This window comes from Dipodomys ordii, unplaced genomic scaffold, assembly GCF_000151885.1.
Source record: "Dipodomys ordii isolate 6190 unplaced genomic scaffold, Dord_2.0 Scaffold43, whole genome shotgun sequence".
NCBI lineage: Eukaryota > Metazoa > Chordata > Mammalia > Rodentia > Heteromyidae > Dipodomys > Dipodomys ordii.
Window position 1 is genome coordinate 1,980,331 of NW_012267259.1, and position 12,899 is coordinate 1,993,229.

At 47.6% G+C, this 12,899-nt stretch overlaps 1 protein-coding gene across 1 annotated transcript in view; it reads right to left on the reverse strand.

Annotated features, from left to right (window-relative positions):
• The window catches only part of Myo5b (myosin VB), a 179,537-nt gene that overhangs the window by 38,371 nt on the left and 128,267 nt on the right, over positions 1–12,899 (reverse strand). The window contains exons 23-24 of the mRNA XM_013018885.1: positions 10,806–11,039; positions 1,069–1,153 (exon numbers count right to left, since the gene is read on the reverse strand). Coding sequence (XP_012874339.1) covers positions 1,069–1,153; positions 10,806–11,039 — 319 coding nt within the window. The remainder of the gene's footprint in view (positions 1–1,068; positions 1,154–10,805; positions 11,040–12,899) is intronic.

Genomic DNA, 12,899 nt, shown 5'->3' on the forward strand with positions numbered 1-12,899 from the left:
CAGTTTCTTCTAGTGCAGGCAGACTAAAGGAGATTAAGCTGAAAGGCTTATGGGGGGCAGAGGGGGGGGGAGGGGGAGGCAGACCAGCACCACAGATGGCTTTTCCCTTGTCAAATCTTACTATTCATAGTAACACACAGGAAATCATTTTAAATGGCAATTTGCAAACAATTTAGGTCTTCCAGATCACTAGCAGGGACTGTGAGGTCACATGGGTCACTTGTCCTGTGACATGGGTGAGGGCTACCTGGTCACTGCTGGACCATGAACAGAAATCTGGTGGCCCCCAGCAGCCTGCCACATGGCAGGTGCCACCTGGGACTGGACGGTAGCCCAGGAGGTGACGGCCACTGAGAGAGGCTGACCTGGAGTCTGGTCCAAGACCTGCTCTTCAGCTAGCATGAATAGCTGCCCTTCTAGGGGAAGGACACGGACACTAGAGATGCTAAGGACAGATGTAAATGCCTCTGGGAATGCTCTGTGTGCTGAACACCAGCCTAAGCATTTCATCTGCCTATAACTCCCTCATTCCTTCCACGAAGCCTCTGATGCCTGACCATTATGCCTGTTCATTTTGTGGGGTGACCTTGAGGATCTGCTCAAGGTCAAGGGACAGCACACAGCAGCATTATGATGTGAGACCTCCCCCAACCTCAAAAGTGTCTGCTCTCATCAGATCAAAGGTCACAGCAGAAGCTAAAAAGAACCGGCTGGCACTGGGAGCTCAAACCTGTAATCCTAGCTACCAAGGAGGCTGAGATCTGAGGATTATGGTTTAAAGGAAACCCAGGCAGAGAAGTCTGGGAGACTTGCATCTCCAATTAATCAGCAAAAAGCCAGATGTAGAAGTGTGGCTCAAATGGTAGAGTGCTTGTTCGAGAAAGCTAAGGAAGGGCACAGGCCTTAAGTTCAAGCCCCAGTATCTACCCGGCTTCTCCCCCACATTCCCCCTCCCCCCACCAACTATTCTATTCTTTTCTCCATATCTCCTTTATTAAAACTGCAGCATCTAGGAGTCTTTGAGAAAACCAGCCAGGAAGAAAGGCTAGAACTTGGTAAGGAACTTACCTTTGCTCTGGCTCAGGATTTGGTTATTAAGCTGTTCTTTCTCATCTTTCAAGAGGGCATTTTCTTGCTCCAGGTCGGCAACTCGCTGAAACAGAGCAACACAGAAGAACATCCCACTGTAACGCAAGGCAGAGGAGAGGCTCCTTTTGTCGGGTCTGCATTCCAACTGGCTATGAATAAATTCTCTTCTTAAGGAAAAACAAATCAACCAAAGCTGCTGCTTTCATTGGAGTGGAAAAATTGTAAACAGAAAAAAAATCCCATTAAAATAGGACAGATAAGCTCAGTGTGCTTATGCTTATGGTCAGCGAGTATAGAAAGAAAGAAAGAAGGCTCAAAAAACTCTACCTGCCGCTGCCATGCCCTATTGAGGGGCCCATAGGATAATGGGCTTTAGGGTGCTCACACTTATTTGCCCATCTTGCTGAAACTTGAGCTCTCAAAACTGAGTCAGAAATTCACAATGAACAAAATGATCTCTAGTTTTTACTCCCAGTTACTCCCCTCTTTAAAAATATGTTTTATCATACTTAAGCAGTTGAACAATGAGCTGTCATTCAACAACGCGCTTTATGAATACGGTGTGTCTTGATCAATGTCACTCCTTTCAACCTTCTCACCCACCCCTCACAGCCCAGTCCTTTCCTCACTTTTCTTCATTGTTAGGACATGTATTGAATTTTTTCTTCCCATTTAACAAAGCAATTTATGTATACAATGAATCTTGATCTGTGTCAGCCCTTGAACATTTTCCCCCTACCTCAACCCACCCCTTCCCTTATTTTTCTCAGTTCTGAGGCGTATACAACTTATTAGACCAGAACAGTCCAGATTCTGGGAAAGCGAGCAGATTAGCTGTTGACATTCAGACATTAAGCCCACTGTGTGGCCTCTGAGTGACACTGCCAAAGAAGTATGTGGTGAATATTACTGAGAAAATAAAGAAAAAAGGACCAAGAGAAGGAAATACTAACTAAAGAAAAATCCAGATCTGTTCGAAGAGAAAAAAGGGTTAGAACAGAGTAAAGTTTCTAAAACTTGAAGATTTTTGCTATTATTGGAGCAAAGTATTTATATGGATTGTAAATAAAGTAATTCAAATGTGTGTTTTAAGAAACCTTGAAATTGGCTGGGAAGGTGGCTCAGTGGTAGAGTGCTTGCCTTGCACGCATGAGGCCCTGGGTTGGATTCCTCAGCACCACATAAGCAGAAAAAGCTGGAAGTGGTGCTGTGGCTCAAGTGGTAAAGCGCTAGCCTTGAGCTGAAGAGCTCAGGGACAGCGTCCAGGCCCAGAGTTCAGGCCCATGACTGACCAAAAAAAAAACAAAAAAAAACAAAGAGAGAAACTCTGAAATTATTAGGTGGCATAAGGGCTGAAGGGAGGATGTAGTTCTTTTGTAATATGGGAGCTGAACTGCACTCCAGTCACCTTTGCACTTGGAACTCCTGGAGGTTCAATCTGTAGGCAGCTATGGAGGAATTTTCTCCACCAACATCCTTGCTGTTGTGACATCAAAGAGGAAATATTAGGGAGAGAATGGACAGCGCCCGTCCACTTGGGTATCCGGCTTGAACCTGTACTTCCTAGAGCCTGGGCTGAATCATCAGCCCTTACTGTACAACAAAAGCTTATGATCATACCTAAGTGTGTGGTGTAAGACAAAGATCATGAGCTGTGTAGCCATGCAGATCCTAAGCTCCAGAATCCTCGGTTTCCCTCCCTCTGTGGCATGCGCTTGTCATTCTGGCCTACTGGGGAAGCACAATGGCTGGCATGGTGGCATATTCACGCCACTCCCAATGTAGGTAGAGCACGATTGCAGCTGAGGTGGGCTGAGTACAAAGCAAGGCTCCACCCGGAAAATAACCAATGCAAAAAGTGGCTGGAGGCATTGCTCAAGTGGTAAAGTACCTGCCTAGCAATCAGCACCTACCCCAAGAAGAATCCCCAATATCACTAAAAAACAAAGAATAAAACAAACCATTCTGCGCTGTAGGGGAGGAGCCTGTCTTAGGCATTGCTGGATAAGTGGCAGTACCCTGACTTCTATCCACTAGATGCCGGTAGAATATCTTAATTTGGGACAATAGTCTCAAGGCTCAACACCAAGATCCACAGCTGAGGAATCCTCTGCGTGAACTGGGTCTTAAAGTAGGATGTCCTAGGTTACACAGTAGAGGGATTTGGGGGTGTACAAGGTGAGGAGCGCAGGGCTTTGTGGGTATGAGTACTTCTGGAGCACAGGGCAGGGGTGGGAGGGAGAGGAGAAAAGTCAAGGTTAGGGTCTTGAGGGCATGAAAGTCAGATTATAATCAGCTCCTCTACCTTTGTCCTGGGCTAACTCTGAGCTCCCCCTTGCATCATCACCTGCCTGAGTGAGCCCCAGGCCTCTTCCCACCTCTTCCTGCACTCCTGCTTCTCCCTGAGCTTTTCTCTGTTCCTGTGGAAGGCCATAGGGCAGGCCTACTGTTTACTGGTTAGTTTTGTCTCCTTAGATAGCTCTCCCTATTACTTTTCCAAGGAGCCTTTGGGATGATTGGGTTCTCAGTATTTTGTTCTTAGGGGCCCACATACCCCTCTAAAGGGCCTACACTGATTCATGATGGCTCACCTGCTTAGCCCATACCAGAGGTTTCAATATGCACCACAGGACCATACCCAGCACCAAACGCATGTCCAATGAATAGAAGACCACTCCAAATTGAATTAAAGAGTTTGCATTTTCTTCAATAATAAAAAAATAAGGTACTTCTTCCACTTAAAAAAAAGTGTGATCATAGATGTCTAAAACATCTAGACTATATGAACTTATCAAACAAATAATAGCTTAATTTAGAAAGCATACACAATGGAGGAAAAAACACCTTTCAAATGGGTCTAATTTGCTATTACTGCAGTCAGTTCTTTGAGTGGAGAACTTCTTTCCAAGAAGTCACCGAGTACGACTTCGTGAGCACTTGTAAGTCAGCTTGGCAAACAATCAAAATAGCCTTCACTTTCCTACACGAGCCAAGGAAAACTGCAAACCACGAACAGGAGAAGTCACGTGAGCAGCATGTGAGCCTCCCTCAAGCAAGGCCAGGAGCATGCCACCTCCCACCTACTGTGCCACATCAGGAGGCCCCACGGAGAGCAAGGCCGGACCCTCTGCATTCTCCAGTCCTCAGGAAGGTTCCAAAAGACTTTGAGGTAAGCTGACTTTACCCCTAGAACAAGACTTTACTTCCCTTCAATTGTCCTCTGAAGAGCCATATAGCTCACAGAGCAGGGCCTCCGAGACACATCGCCGTCTTTCCTCTTCCTCCACTTACACTGTCACTGTCTCTCTAAAAAGGAACACGCCATTGCGCCAGTGCTGAGTTCTAGTCATTACCACTAGGTGAGGCCTGGGGTCTCCACTGCAGCCTCAGATCAGGTAACTTCACTATAACAACACTCCATCTCAAATCCGGGCCAGTTAACACTTCTGAACCCCTTTTGTTCCCTTCTGGGGGAGCTCCCTCTCCGGGGCTTTGATGATGACTGTAGGCCTCCTGTGAATGTGGCTTTGTTATTCTAAGCCATACATCAAAGCAGCAGGCAGGAGATCTGTTTTTCTTGCTGCCTGAAAAAAAAGTCAGTGAAGCCTGCGGCCAGGGCTGTGGATCCCTAGTGAGTCCCAGGGAGGGAGAGTTCCACACTCAGCTCCATGCCCCATGAGGGCCGAAAAGCTCCGGGAGTTCTATTTCCCTAGGGGCTGGCCATCCCCAGTCCTCCCAACTGCCTAGCACATGCAGTTTGTTGGAAGGCATGGTGGGGACAAACTTCTGCAGACAAATGGCTCCCTTTTATCCCTCACAAGGGATGCACAGCACAGTGAGAGACGCTTTAGCAACACAGAACTGGCAAGTACAACCTCCAGAACGTGACAAGAACTACCTGCACAGGCTTCAGGACTCATTAAGCACCATGCAGAGGCAGCCTGCCTGGAGGACGAGTCTCTGAACTCTTGTGTCACTATTATTTGGAATGTTTCTTTCTTTTAAAGGTTATTTGGGACAGATCATCAGAACCAACACTTGGAGGGGCAGGAATTCTGGAACTAGTCAGTAAATTAACGAACAGATATCCTGGCATCTGAAGAGCTTCCTTTGCTAATGCTGCTTTAGGGGTACAAATGTAGCTATGGGCTTTTCATCTTTGTTCTTTCAAATTGGCTATTGGTATTACAAAAAGAGCCAGCTGTGAGGTTTCTAGTAGAAAACCAATGGTAAACTGGTTGGACGGGGCCTATTAGAAAGGTTCACCTGTCATCGTAACTGTGCCCACACCCAGGTAATAGGACTTTAGAAGCATAGTGCTTGGTAAAGACATGTCCAGGTGGGCAAAGTCTTGTGAAAGATTGTGTGCCCATTCTCTGAGAACAGGCAAACAAGCACAGATGCTCTATAGTAATGGGATGCTCAGTTATTTCATCATTGGGAAATGGCACTAAGCAGAGGGCAGAGAGAAGCAGAAAAACAAGAGCAGACACAAAGTATCAAGAATGGTGCAGAATTAAAATGTGAGCTGACCTGGAATGCGTGGCTCTGTTAGTCACCTACATAAGTTAGTAACCACTCTCTACCTGCTCTAGGGAAGGGAAGCATCTGGCCCATCAGAAGCACCAGGAAGGACAGGCAGGCAGCAGCATGGGAACTAGGATGGACTCATGGTAGTATAAGGTAGCGCTCAGGGCCACAGAGAGATTACAGTCCAGTTGAGGACATTGTAAGCTAATCTTTATTGAGCTCTTACTATATACCTATCCCAGACATTACAACAATTTTAAGGGTAGGTACAGTCATCATTTGCTTTTATGAAAACGAAGGTACAGCTAAGTTAGACAACTTGCCGAAGGCCACACTGTCTGGCAGGGATATATCTGGGCTTTGCCCTGAGCAGTCTTTGTGCAGCCCACCTTCTGAACTTTGATGCCAACAAGTTCCTGACAGTTCTAATGACAGACACAGGAAAAGCAGCAATGAAAGATCTAGAATGGGCTTTATATGAGTGATTGCTGTCCAAAGCCAGGGCTGTAGGAAGGAGGGAACCCGAGAGGTTCCGGGAAGGAGCGGGTGTCTGAGCTGAGTAAAACTTGTGATTCAGAGGACATTGGGAGTAAGTTCCAAGCTTGGAGGTACAGTGCAATGAAGCCTACAGAAGGAAAAGCACACAAAAAAGAGACAGCAGAGCAAGAATCACTGGGGAGCCAAGGCTTTGTGAAGAATGAGTATTAAGCAAAGGCAGAACAACAGCATCTCAGGAAGATGCTTGGCTAGTATGGAGGAGGAACAGAAAAAGACAGAGGACTGGTGTCAGCGAAGTCCTATATCTTTTCCTTGGAAAAAGCCCCCCTATTCTTGCGCCCAGAAGGTCTTCTTCGCAGAGGCATGCAACCACTGTACTCTGAGCTGGACATGATAGTCCACTTCCTATCTGTCCCCACCTGCCGCCTGCAGACATTTACAAGCCTGACCTTTAGCTTGGACAACTCTAGTCTGCAGAATCTTAAAGGGCTATTCGCCATACACTAAGAGAAAGTCTGCCTTTCAAGTGAGCTCAGCTTTCTTTTATGAAACTAAGACATAAAACGATAAAAGTTAGAAGTCAACATCTTTTGACTTTTGAGGCAACTGTAAAACAATGAATAGAACTCCTAGCTCCAAAATGTTCCAGGAAATGTGTTTCAATACATCTTTGCCCTCCCCCTCCCCCCAAGCTCACAGAGCCATCCATACTGAAGACATACTTGTTCAGCTCTGGAAATCTCAAGGGTAATGCTGCCCTTGAGGTCAGGAGGTACTTCCTGATCTGCCCCACTGCCTCTCACACCTGCCCTCATCCCCTCTGCCTTCCTTATACCCTTCTTCCACCTCTGCACCCAGAACTCCTCATAATCCAACCTCCCATCTCTTCCAGGATGTTCTCAGAGAGAACACCTCTGGCCATCACAAATGACACACACACACACACACATACCTCTGGCCATCACAAATGACACACACACACACACACACACACACACACACACACACACACACACACACACACACACACACACACACACCCATCATAGGACATTCTCTACCATCTTTAAGGTGCTTTTCCTTTATAGCACATGATGGAAAATTTGAGTTTGAGTTCTAGCTCTACCTTTTGTTCCCTAAATACAAAAAGGACTCTTTGATGGTTTAATTTGATTCCAGTGTATCAACAGTACCTGGCAAATGTAGAGATGCTCAATAAACAGTTTCTCTATGAAAGATGGTATATCCTGCAGTGAGACAATCTTCCACAGAGATGAGGTAGGGGCCCCTTCCAATAACCACTATCCTGAGCTGAGAGAGGCACAACTTTGAATCTTATCTGGCAAAAGAATCCCTGTCCTGCACCTTGCGATGGCTCCACACACAGCCACATCCCTCTGCTTCTATTTGGAAAACCCTCAGACCTTCACACTGAACTACTCAAGGGAACCAATCAGTGGTAATAGCTGTGTGAGTCGTGACAAAATAATGGCTCAACTCCACCAGCCTGAGTGCTCATAGCCCAGGGCCTAACAAGTCTCACGAGACTGGGGACCTGCTTTAGCCACCCACCAACTTTGAGGACAGTTGTGGATAGAGAGCTATTTCCTCCATGCTAAGGGAGCCCCTGGAAGATACCTCGTTTCCACCAGGAACACCGGACAGCACAGCCTACAGAAGAGCTCAGCTGCACAACAGCACCCAGCAAAGGGGCTGCTGTGGCTTGAAGAAGGAACGAAAGGAAGAAGGTAAAGGCCCAGGGAAGGATGAAGTAAGACACCAAGGTTCTGTTCCCCTTTCATAGAAAAGGCTGTGGCGAGGGTGTAATGGGGCTACCCTGAGCTCTGGTAACTCAAAGAATTCTTGGTCCCCACGGGGCAGGACAGAACAGCCATGTGGCCTGCCAGTTAGTCATCACGAGTGGCAGCCCAGAGGGTTCCAGGATGTCAGTTCCAATACAACATTCGCCGCTTCTGTCGACAGAAACATCAAACTCATTAATTAAACACCTAGCAGCAGTTGGCTTCCTCTCTGTGCTTTGCTGGGCTCATCAATCTCGCTCAGTGCAGAGCAGGCCCCTGGACACATCCAGCAAGAAACCAACTGTCTGATTATTCAGCATTTGTTAAGAGGGGACAGGGTGCCTTTGCTAAACATTAACCCTTGGCTAGGCACAGAGACTCAAACAGGGAGAACCAGCCAGTCTCTCCACTTTCTTTTAATTACCAGAACAAAAAGCTCTCTATAAACCCAGAGAAGGAAGAATGTTTATTTCTACTTTTTCCTTTAGTTTTTTTTTTCCTGGAAAGAGTGGACGAATGGAACAACTTGTGCCAGTATCTTCTGAGTGTTACTAAGTTATATTTGCTTCTGATCTGGGGTCTCTGCTTTGCTTCTGCTCCCACTGGTCCCCTTCTTCGCAGTGTCCTTAACTTTCCCTTGCCAGTTCTGAGTTCTAGTTTTACTTAAGACCTAGCTAGGCCAACACACTCCTAGGAAATAGTATCTATCTATAAAAAATATAAAATATATATACCTATATGTATATGTTATACATATGTATATATACATATATGCATATATATTTATATATACACACATATACATGAATGTATACATATATGTATATAAATTTATACATATATATTTAAATCTATCTATCTATCTATACACTAAATGAGAAGAGAGCCCCCTTCTCTATTTGGTCTTCCAAGGAAGATTTCCATATGATAAAAATCTTCTTTGGCCAGAGACTGGAGTATTTCTAAAAAAATCCTTGGAGTCCCCAAATACAATGCTCCATAGGAGACAGAGAATAGAGGCTGGGGTTGGGGGGTGAGGCATGTGCTATCTCGGGGGCAGAGTGTAGAAGTCCCCTGGTTTTGTGGACTTCCCAGATGCAAGGAGATGTCCCCCCCCCCAACCGGGTCACCAACCTCAAATTTCCTGTTGCAGATTTTTGTTGACAGTGCTAGGGATTGAACTCAGGGCCTGTGGTCTACTATTGAGTTACATACAAATCCAGGTCCCAATTCTTATCTAGACCTCTTTTTTGGTGCCATTCCTGGTTCTTGAACTCAGGGTCCTGGACACTGTCTGTGAGCTTTTTTTTTTGCTTGAGGATCCACTTCTACTTCCAGTTTTTTTGTGGCTAATTAGAGATAAAAAGTCTTACAGAATTTTCTGTCAAGGCTAGCTTTGAACTGCGATCCTCAGAACTCAGCTTCCTGAGTAGCTATGATTGCAAGCATGAGCTACCAGCACTCAGCTACTTTCTTGTTTTTATAATCACATGGAAAGATCACCATCTATCTATCTGCTCTGGGGATCAACTGAACACAGGCAGAGCCTCCCCCATCCCGCTGATTGTAGGTTCTGAGTTTGTAGCTGTATTTTGACAGGAGTTTCCTCATACCGCATGCTTCACCTGAAGAATGAAGTCCATTTCAGGCTTCATGGGGTCAGAGCTCCTGGTGGGTGGTTTACCCAGGCAGGGCATCTCATGTTTCTCAAAGCGAACTGTCAGGAAGGTGGCCTTTTCTATGCCAGGCTGCCTATACTGGGAAGTCCCACATCTAACCATCCCTGGGATGGTGCTGGAATGGGAACATTATGTATAAAAGCTCAGCCCTAGCTGACTCAGCAGGCTTTCATCTCAAATGGCATAGAGGGAGGCGTAGGGGGTCTACCTGGTTCCCAGTTGCAAGGGCTGAGGCCAGAAGAAAGCAGGGCAGCAGAATAGCAAAGGATTACAAAACAGGGCTGAGGTCCTTGATTCCTTCTAGAAGCCAGTGTAAACTCTGTGATGCCAACTGTGGCAGAGATGGTTGGGAACACACACACACACACACACGCACGCACGCACACACGCACGCACGCACGCATGCACGCACGCAGCAGTGAGGAGGGGTGCTATTCCAATGTCTGTCCCTAGGGCTCTTTATTTTGTGCCAGCTTTCAGTCTGCCTCAAATTCAGAGCTGTTTTTCCAATAGCACAACCACTCAATCTCACCTTCTTACGTACTTTACACATTCTGACTCCCTAGTGAGGGATGGAGACTCAGCACACGGGTGATGTGTTACTTTCCCCATGGCCTGTGGCTCACGAGGGCAGCAGTATCCTGAGTCCATGGAGGCTCTCCAGGAAGACTTGCCTGGTTGGAATGGCTAGTTAAGAAGGGTAGGAAATCTTGTTTCATGGGGTGGTAGTAGGCCTATGGACCAGAGTGGGTGAATCAGGCTGGAACCAGAAACATACACTTGGCAAAATCACAGGGTGATTTATGGATGGGTAGCAACATCTAGAAGCTGGCCGGTGCCCCAAAACAGTCACTATTTCCATATCACACACACACACTATTTCCATATCAACAAGGACTAGGGCTGCAAGCTGAGTGGGGACTCACTCCAGACTAAGAGAGATGTGCCAAGGGGTCTTTGAGTGTTCTCCCAAGGCAAGTCATGGTATCTAGCCAATGACAGACACTTCAATTAAGTGGACACCTGCTGTGTGGCATAACCATTCTCTAAGTACAGAAGGAGAGTTGGTTTATGGGTATGAAACACCCCCACCCCCACTCCACAATAAAAGGTCCAGGGCATTCTTCCAGCTTGAAGAAGAAGAAGTCCCCGGGTGATGCTCCATCAGCAGCCCATGGCCAGCTGCGCCCCTCCGGGTCCTGCATACCTTCCTCAGCTCGTCCTTCTCCCTGCTGTGGGTGTCCTCCAGGACCCTGCGCTCCGAGTGGGCCCTCTGCAGCTCAGTGCGCAGGCTCTGTACTTCCTCCTGAAGCTGCAGGCTGGTGTCGGCCTCCTGGCTCTGCTGGTAATGGGCCAGCTCTCTCTTCAGCCTCTCTACCTCCATGGTGTGTATGGAAGTGACTGCAGACAGCTGCTCCGACAGGGTCTTAAACTCCTTGTTCTGCAGAGAACAACAGCAATAAGGGAGAGGTAAGAAAAAGGTGAGATACGGAGGTGACTAGGCCAGGAAAAAAGCATGAAGGCCACCCAGAAAGAATTTCCAAAGTAGAATGAAACCTCACCAATCATTATAGGCCCAAGGGCTCTCCTGCCATCTCCAAAACTAACCTCTATCATGAACCTAGAAGCAAAGGAAGGAGAGAAACAGCAATTCCATAGACCAAGTTGTTTATGAGCACTCCTAGAACTGGCACTGGCTGGCAGCAGCTTCCTTTCTGAGTTGGGTAGAAACACAGAAAATGACGTGATGCTGATGCTGCCTTGCCATCCGGCTTACTGATCTGTGTTTTTAGGGTTCTCTGCCCTTTCACACCGAGTGCTCCCACCCTTGAACTTGCTGGCACAAGTTGTTGCAACCTACTTCCTGGCTCAGAGACAACAGACCCCTTCAGTCTCCTCTCACCCGAGGGTACCTTCCACAGAGCCTGGAGCTCTCTAGCCACCGGTCAGTGTGTTTACTCTGTGTGACTCTGACTTGAGAGAATGACATATAGCAGAGTCCACCCCACTGTGTCCCTACAACTGGGTACCCGGCCACCAGGGCCCCCAATGGATTCCTCTGTGTGCCTTGGGCTCTGAGAATCTAGTGCCAGGGCCGGCTGCAGCCCAACGAATACCAGAGTGGAAGAAGTGCCAGGCAAAAGTTGGGAGAAGTGGAGAAGAGGAAGCTCTCCAGGTAAGTCAGCCTGCGTTAAATAATGATCGATTGCTCGCCATCACTGTGCTCTGCTCCAAGGAGAGCAGAGCTAGCGGCTGAAATGCCAATATGCGAGGACACTTGGAATCAATGATTAATTCAATCAGAAATTCAGCTCCACAGAAAGTCCCAAGGAGCGATCAGGGAAAAGCTAGTGGACCATACACTACCGTGCAGTCCACAGGCCCTCACGCTGGTGCCTCAGGAAGTGTGCACACAGTGCGTTTCCTGTGGGGATTCGGCCCGACGAGATCCCCCACACTGCAGAGCTTCCCAGGTAAAACCTACACAAGAATAATCTATTGAAGACCAGTATCTTTCTGAACTGCCCACCTGGGTCTGGGTCTCCTCCAGAGGCTGAAGTTTTCTGCACAGGGGTGAGGTGTGCGGGGCTAGCTTTATGCTTCTAACTTTATGTCTGCTTAGCTGCCATAACCTGGATCAGATCACCAGGCGTGGAGAGGAGGAGTGGGCTGGAGACCCTAGGCAGAGTTGGTGGAGACACATGCATGGTTGTGCCATAGGGAGACAGGGGGCTCAAGTGTGTCCAATCCTACCATGGATAAAGACAAGACTCGGGGTGTTGATAACAACGTCTGATGCTCCTGGGAGGCCCTGTGTTCCTGATCCTGACACTGCTGGAGAGCAGGTACAAGGAAGAGGGGAGGTGAGAGTGGTTGAAGTTGGCCCTGTGCTTGAGCGCAGCTCTGTCCTTGATCCCTGTGTGCACACCTGATCAAGGCACCAGCCTCTGTGCCCCAGCTCTGTCCTGTCCACTCCCACGCTGAGTGCTGGCATCACGATGTGGTTATATAGTCAGTCTACTTAGTTTGGTTCCTGTCACCAGGTAAGTGCTCAATAACCAGTGTTTCTCACTGGCCAGAGCCTTTGAGGGAGTTCCTTGGAGAGCTGCTCAGAGCCTCTGCTTGCTGCAATCATCACAGCAGAGCCTGAGACACTCCTGACCCATCACCATTGCCATCCAAACCGTTCTTTGTGGTCAGGACGTGTGACTTTAGAAAGGAAGTCCCAGTAGGCTCGTCCTTATCTCTCTAGGTGCCATGGTTGTGCAGGTGAACCTGTTGCAGGGGATGGCTCTGGGCA